Below are 8,148 nucleotides of genomic sequence, written 5' to 3' on the forward strand. Positions count from 1 at the left end.
GTGTCCAGTGGAGCCATGTTACTCTTCAACGGCCCAGGTTCACTATTAAAGACAGACTGGGCCAGGCTTCTGGGCACATGGCCTGAACAAAAAAGTGGAAGCATCAGAGGATTCAAAATCTCTCCCCACAGAAACATTGTGGGCAAGAAGATACTTCCCTGAGCCAGAAGGGACAGGTGCAGCAGCATTCCACACCCAGAGCACAGGATGGCAAAGCCCTTGATGTCCCACCTCTGCTTTCATTCCCTTTCCAGAAGATTTGCGGGGGGGAGAGGGGGTGTAAGAGGGGAAGTCGACATGCCTGTGAAGAAAGTGCAGCATATTTAGAAATACTGGTAGAGGGAAACAGCTTAGAAGAAAAGCTTTGTCAGCTTTTACTGCAAGTGGGAGAAGAAAGCCACTGAGGAGATCCCACTACAGGTAAATAGACTTCCTTTTCTGGAACCCCTGTACCACAGGAGGTCCTATTCACTTTCCCTTTCCCAAGGACTAGACTTCTGGATAAGGCATTTTGACCGCATATGTACCAATGACCATACCAATGACCATGAGCCCACAATCCAGGGCCCAGTTCCGGCCAAAAGGTCACTCCAATGCCAACAACTGATGTGATGGTGTTTTATAATCCTCTAAGTGGGAAATTAAACATTTCCCCCGTCCTAATCCCAGAGGCTGGAGAAGCAAGTCTGCAACATCTCCAGGCTCAGACCAAATGGCAATACTTGGAATGCAACCAAGTAATCACCACAGAGTAGTTCCAAGCAGCAAGAAATTACATCCAGATTCTCATGGAGACTACCGTAGGGTACAGAGTAACAGCATGAAAGCAATCAAACCTTGTATAAATAATATTTCTTTGCTTTTTTTTTTTTTAATTAAAGAAATCCAGTGTCTCAAAAACTTATGAAAATGTGTTTAAAAAAGTCAGGGAGCCTGCCACACTTTTTTGCTCACTGTAACTATCCTACTTGTACCTTCTGATACCAAGAGATAGTGTAATAGCCTCTTCTGCACAGGCCCTATTGTTTTATCTCTGTCCTCCAACTGTACCTCTCTAGGGGAAAAAGAAAATAGGGAACAAAGGGAAGGCATTTCTACTAGTGAGAAGAGAATGCAAATCAAAAGCAAACTGGAAAGCAAGAGCAATGTTAAGGGTGGGATGAGAGACTGGAGTGGAGACTGCTTAAGAAATCTGGCTGCGTATGCTTTGGTTTGGGGGACTGAAGAAGCAGCTGGGCATTTAAAGTGCAATCACATTGGTAATAAATGGTCATCCCTTTCTTCTGACTCCTCCCCCAGCTGATCATCCCCCACACCACGATATGCAGCAGGCACACTGCGGGGTTTAGAACGGCACACAAAGTCACAACCATCCTGTAGAGAGAAGCAAAGGAAGGAAATGATAATATGGAATCACCAACTTTGAGGGTGAGGCAAAATATACCTATGGTCTAAGAATATGGCAAGAACTAGGTTTCTTCAAGGATAATGAAGAGAAAATCCAGGAGCTCTAAGGATCAGCCTAAATTGAATTTACGGCTAATGGGAGAAAAATTCTAATTAGGTCTTACTTTCTCCCCATACAGGTCCCTTAACAGCTTCATCAGATTCCTCAATTTAAGCAACAGTGTTGCTCTTCTAGCCAAGTCTTTAGCAAGGCCAGACACTAAGATGCTATGCTATTTGTTACTTTGTACTAGGGCCAACAAGTACTTTGTACTTGGTTTGCTGGGACTTCCATGGGTTTAGCACCCGAAGTTCTATGTCTCTGGAAATCCCTTAGTCTGGGTAAACCAGGATGGTTGGTCACTCATCCTTCCCTGCAGGCTACAGACTCAGCCAGCAGTCCTGTTACTTACTGCTACCAGGTTGCCAAGATCTTGCCAGAAGGCTAAGTGGGGAAACTGCTCCATTCCCTTGGCTCCCACCACCAGTCGCTGGTATAGGAATCCCCCAATGATATAGACCGCGACCAGTGATGCAAACCTATTGAGGAAGAAAGACATCTCTACTTAAAAACCAAAGAATAGCACAACTCTGATAATAAGAGATAATCTTTATATTCATTAGTGGTTTCCTAGTCTGTATTCTATAAAAATGGAAAAAATAAAACCACCCAAAACAGGGAGGGCACCTTCTTTAGAAAGCCAATTAGAACACTTTCTAAAAGCAAAAGCTCAGACAAAAATACGACCTAGTGACTCTGACCTATAGCCAAGAATAGGCACTATTAGTTGTATAGTTCCATTTCTCCAAAAGTTTTTATAATCTAATGGGACAGTATTAAAAATGTCCAGTCCTCCAGTAATGGGACATAAAGCATTTCCAAATGCAAATATTAGGGTTGTGAAACATATATCTAATTTTTTTAAACTGCACAGTCAGAGTTTAAAGAGGATTCTCACACAAAGTTCTCCCCCTCCAATTATAGTATAGTGCGTGCACACACAATGTTTTTAAATATCACCAAGTAATCGAGTTTAAGAAAAAAAAAAAGGAAGGTTTGGACTGATAAAGGAAAGCACTCACGTGACTAGTAAGATAGAACCCACACTGAGGTGAGAGATCTCTGGGGAACAGGCCAGGCTGCTGTCCATCTCAAAGAGGTAGAAACAATCTTGCACTTTGCCTCGCTCCTCAGTCACAGGGTTAAAATTGTCCTAATGATGAAAGGACAGAACACAACCCTTACGTGGTAAACTGTTTCCTTTTGACTCTTACTTAGAAAAAACCTACAAGCTAAAAAACATTTGCTTTCTCCTGGTTCAATCACTTTTTTTCCACATATGATGGAAGACACGTGTCTGTGACACGGGAAAACTGAACTTCTAGTCTTTTCTTATCCAACCCGATGCTTCTTGTCCAGTCCGGAAATTCTCTCCCACCTCAGGTCAGTCCTCTCATCTGCTCTCTAGGCTTGCGGGCCCCGGGATGCCTTACCGCTAGTGTGTGTCGACTGCAGGAGATCATCACCACTGCACGACGCTGCTCCATGCCACAGTGATTGTCATATTCGTCACCCCCCTTATAGATCAGCATGATCCAATTACCTGAGGAAGGACAAGGAAAATGTTGCTCTGGGGCAGGGGGAAATGCAGAGGCAGGCCTGGGTACAATTCCTGAGGACTGAGGTGTTCAGTGAAATTGGTTTTAGTTAAAATAATCTGTATCGATATGAGCTCTGTATACCGGAAACACCAAGCTAAAACCCGCTTCTTTATAGCAGCTTTGTGTTCCCTTAAGACAACTAAGAATCAGAGATTTATATAAGAATAATCTTAATTTTCCACATTAAAGGCAGGCAACCGATAGTGAAAAACAACTAGGACCCATACTTTCACACTGATTCGAATTTCCTGAACACGTTCCATAAAAGTCTTAGATGGCAGGGGAACACCTGCTAACGTCAAAAGAAGAGGTTCCATAAAAGTCTTAGATGGCAGGGGAAAACCTAAGATTTAAAATTAGCCACAGATAAATGCAAGGTGGGTGATTTTTAAGATCGGGAGCCATTTCTTCCTTAATATTTATGGCATTCGAATTTCTTTTGCAAACTGTTCTTTGATTTATCACTCACGTGAGGAGAATAAAAGTTCTGCTTCTAATCTTGCACATGAAGAGACACAAGAAGATGAAATGAGTTTTCAAAGTCACAGGACAAGTAAACCCGAGCTGGGTCAAAAATCTAGTCTTCCAACCCCTATCCCCAAACTCTTGATGTTATATTTCATTATACTGTTGATACGAACAAATATCTGCACTGGAAAATACAGTTACCTGCTAAAGGGAATTCGACCACAGGGGCTCACGTAGTTCTTTCCAGAAATATAATTTTATGACTTTTGAGAAACTAATCACCATAGCACAAGTTGATTGGGGAAGTTTTTGTAGACTGGTTTGCAAAAAAGCTTAATCTCTGAAAATGTAACTGGCAAAACTGGACTAATTTGATGAGAAATGGTCGTTGTTGGTATTTTCAATCCTGGTATGAAAAACACATTAAGCTACAGAATCCCAGCTAGATTCTTCCTTATGCATGAGCTTTTCATTAACTTTAAAACAAACACATAAAGGTTCTGAGCCATGGCTCGAGAGGAGCTGTGGAAGTACGTATCTTGTGGTTTATGGTCTCACGTGAGCTGAAGCACACGTACCATACGATACCCTGAAGAGAATGGAAAAGGCTGACACAGAATTGTCAGAGGGATTGACTAGGGATCAATTAATCAACAGGGAGAGTCTTACTTCCATTGAAGATGTGAGTCTCGTTGAGTCTCCCTACCACTGTCTCCTTCCCGTTACTTTTGTTGATCTGCACCAGGCCTGCCCCAGAGGTGCGGTTGCCAGCTTCCCGGCACACCCTGAACATGTAGATATAGGTGTCTGGGCCCTGGCCCACAGTGCTCTCAAAGCTGTAAGGAGAAGTGAGGAGAAAGAAGGAAGAGAAGAGTTACTGGCTATTAGACTTAGGACAAGCAGCCTCTCTTAAAGCTGCCTTCCCATCCTTCCCCCTCCCTACCCTGCCTCCAAGTGTGATCAATTTATTTATCTGATGTCACAACTAAATGTACTAGTGAATATCTGTTGATCATGAGATATCCATGTAACAGTGAATAATTTATTTGTCGAATGAGACAATCCTAATTGTTGAGGAAGACTGATTAAAACACAACATCCAAGACAGCTAGATATTCCAGAATACCTGTTCTAGACCATGCTGAAGTGTCAGCTGCTACTTCCCTGTGAATAAGGACCTATGTTCATGGGAAGTATCTCAGCCATGGTCCCTTGTTCCTTGAAAATCATCTTCAGATTTATATACCTGAAGATTCCTGACACTTATGATGTGCACAGGCCTCAATGTTTATCTGATACTTCTAAAGTCCTATTAAATGGAACTACCAAATAATGCTTTTTAATTCCTACAAGCTGTCCTGGATCCAGTCTTGAAAACAGCTACTCTTCTGCATAAGAGAATTACACACTGCTACTAAAAACTGGGCTGAGAATTTGCTCTATAGCATTAAAAAAAAAAAAAGGGGGTGGGGCGCCTGGGTGGCACAGCGGTTAAGCGTCTGCCTTCGGCTCAGGGCGTGATCCCGGCGTTATGGGATCGAGCCCCACATCAGGCTCCTCTGCTATGAGCCTGCTTCTTCCTCTCCCACTCCCCCTGCTTGTGTTCCCTCTCTCGCTGGCTGTCTCTATCTCTGTCAAATAAATAAATAAAATCTTTAAAAAAAAAAAAAGGGGGTGCCGGGGTGGCTCAGTAGGCTAGGCGTCCGACTCTTATTTTCTCAAGCCCTTCAAAGCTCTTCTCATTTACCTTTTGTTATACAGTGGTTGCAGCCTCTTCAGTAGAGCCAACTCTTTCTCGGACTCTCGACCTTTTTCTCCTACCAGGTCGCAGGTTTTTTCTTCCGTCTGCCAGGATTCTCTTACTGCCACAGCCAGGAGCAGTGGCAGGAGCAGCCCAGTCCTCCAGCAGCTGTAGAGGGGGAACATCCTTTTGGGAGAGGGTGTGTGGGTGTTGAGGAAGCAGAGAAAGACCAGGAGAGGGGGGGAAAGAGACAAAGCACACAAATGTGTAATTTTTACAGTTTTATCTTCCATCCATCACTTATTTTACACTAGTCAGTGTTCCTCTTTATCAAGAAGTTGGGTTTTATTTTATTGTGTCTATTTCAAGCTTTTAGCTTTCACCCATTATTTTTCCCCTGTCCTTTAATATTCGGAATAGGATTCTTAATCTTTAGGTTTATCTTTTTCTTTTGAGAGACTACAAGCATCTTTACTGTTTTGTTAAAAGTCAGAGGGCAATATCTCGTATTTATTTACTTATTTCTCTTTAAAGATTTTATGTATTTATTTGAGAGAGAGTGAAAGCGAGACAGATCACAGAGCTCCAGAGAGGGACAAGCAGACTTGCCACCAAGCAGAGAGCCTGATGTGGGGCTCGATTCCAGGACCCTTGGGATCACGACCCAAGCCGGAGGCAGTCGCTTAACCGACTGAGCCACCCAGGCACCCCACGATATCTCACATTTAAAGTTTAATACTAGCTCATAAAAACTGCTTCAACCTGTGATTCTTCCTTAGATAACACTCAAATTATAACTTAACACTTGATAAAGTCTATTTGAAAGTTATTGAGAAAGACGTAAAATAGGGAAAGGGACTTCAGTACTTTGGGTCCTAACTTCATCCAATAGTCTTTGTTCATATTCACCGTAAGAAAGATGGCTAGAGATAAACACAGCCATTGCATCTAAAAGTTGACATTTATCTACTTTAATAGCACATCTCTGAAAACACATGCAATCATTCAAATTATAGGAAGAAGAAAATTCACTGGGTTGAATTGAGTGAAGATGTCTTCCAAAACCTACCTGAGGCTCTACATGTCACAGTTCTGAAGAGTTTCTCAATTACCAGTAAGCAGAGCTGTCTTTGTAGACTCTTAACTGGTGACCATTCTTGGGAATCACTAAATCACTTTCCAATTCACCTGTTCCTTGTACTGCTCTAGGAATGGAAACACTTGCCATTGCAACTTGTTACTTTCCTAACAGTGTCATGTTATCATACAAAGATTTAATTCTTCCAAACTTTTCTCACTTGTAATAACACGCTTCCAGACTGAGCCTGGACTTTGGTTTATACTCTGTAAAGTCCTCTAATTCTTTTTCAGGCTGGTTCATCAACTCCTGTGCATTTCTAGAACATAAAAGTAGGCAGAGCTTAATCGGTACTAGTAAGTTTAAAGGTAGGAAAATGGAAACTCTGAGCCCTAGCTGACTTTTCTCTACTCCCCTAAACAAACTTATATTTGACCTTCTGTTTTCCACACTCCACTAAGGCAACAAATGCTTGGGAAATTGTCTCCCTGACTTTGTGTATTTCTTTCTTTCTTTCTTTCTTTTTTTGGTAAGATTTTATGTATTTATTTGAGAGAGAGAGAGAGAGAGAGAGAGAGAGCACACATGCATGTGCAGGAGCATGGGGAGGGGCAGAGGGAGAACCATATTCCCTGTTGAGCAGGGAGCCTGACCTGGGGCCCCGATCCCAGTTCTGGGATCATGACTTGAGCCGAAGACAGATGCTTAACTGACTGAGCCACCCAGGTGCCTTGACTTTGTGTATTTCCAAAATCAACTCACTACGGCAGTATTTATAAAGTGTTTCCATAGAATAATTATCACCAGTCATAAAGTCTGAGGCCCCCATAAACACATTTAAAGCACTAATAGGAAACTTTAACAGAGTGCTTGCCTTTTACTCTTAAAAGCACTTAACATGCATTAACTAATTAATCCTTACAAAAACCCTACACAGTAAATACAATTATCGCCCTTATTTTACAGATGAGAAAACTGAGACACAGCCAGTGGAGTGACCTAGAAAGTCTGGCTCCAGAGCTCATGGTCTATACTTAACCACTGCATGTGTATTCCCTTTCACATTAATTTTTTGGGGCTCAGAGTACGCAGCCAAAGCCTTGCTTTCTTTTTGACAAAGCGGGAGGAAGTGACTCCTCACACAGTTCACTGAATAGGAGGTGGAATGAAGAACTCAAAACTCAAACTCCTACCTTCCCTAAATTAACTCATTGCTCAACACACTCTGTGACCAGTAGCGTTCCTAAAAAAATAAGACATTCCTTTTATTAGACTGATTTAACATGCCATACTCCTTATATTCTCTCAGGATCTAATTTAAAATTTCAACATTCCGGACTTTCAAGGTTCTCCCCACCCCGGACCAGTTTTCGGGAGGGGATGCTCACACAGAAGGCTGTGTTCTTTGGCCTCAAAGTTAGTTCCTTATCCGTTAACAGTTGATGATTTCTTTTCCCAAATTAGAACAAAGAATCTTACAAAATTGGGAGAGGACAAAGGGTTAAACACCCTGCAATCTGCATTAGTGGAGCTGAACTATCTTTCATGTGCTTATTGGTTCAAGAAGTTAGAATGAGAATCAACTTATACTCTTCTCTCTTTTCTGCATAAGGTTTTTCTGTTTGAGCTGCTTCTCTTTGATTCAGTGGCAAATGCTCTAAGTGCTTTATCTAGATTACGTTTGTTAATCTTCACAGCCCAGAAAAGTAGGTATAATTTCTCTCATTTTACAGATGAGGAAACTGATGCTTAG

General features: G+C 42.0%; 1 protein-coding gene across 1 annotated transcript in view; it reads right to left on the bottom strand.

Moving 5' to 3' along the window:
- Position 1: 1 nt before the first annotated feature.
- M6PR (mannose-6-phosphate receptor, cation dependent) overlaps positions 2–8,148 on the bottom strand; it is a 26,814-nt gene continuing 18,667 nt past the window's right edge. Inside the window, exons 2-7 of the mRNA XM_002929195.4 lie at positions 5,324–5,503; positions 4,246–4,412; positions 2,941–3,050; positions 2,530–2,660; positions 1,860–1,986; positions 2–1,374 (exon numbers count right to left, since the gene is read on the bottom strand). Coding sequence (XP_002929241.2) covers positions 1,252–1,374; positions 1,860–1,986; positions 2,530–2,660; positions 2,941–3,050; positions 4,246–4,412; positions 5,324–5,503 — 838 coding nt within the window. The 3' untranslated portion in view covers positions 2–1,251. The remainder of the gene's footprint in view (positions 1,375–1,859; positions 1,987–2,529; positions 2,661–2,940; positions 3,051–4,245; positions 4,413–5,323; positions 5,504–8,148) is intronic.

This window comes from Ailuropoda melanoleuca, chromosome 16 (genome assembly GCF_002007445.2).
Source record: "Ailuropoda melanoleuca isolate Jingjing chromosome 16, ASM200744v2, whole genome shotgun sequence".
Lineage (NCBI taxonomy): Eukaryota > Metazoa > Chordata > Mammalia > Carnivora > Ursidae > Ailuropoda > Ailuropoda melanoleuca.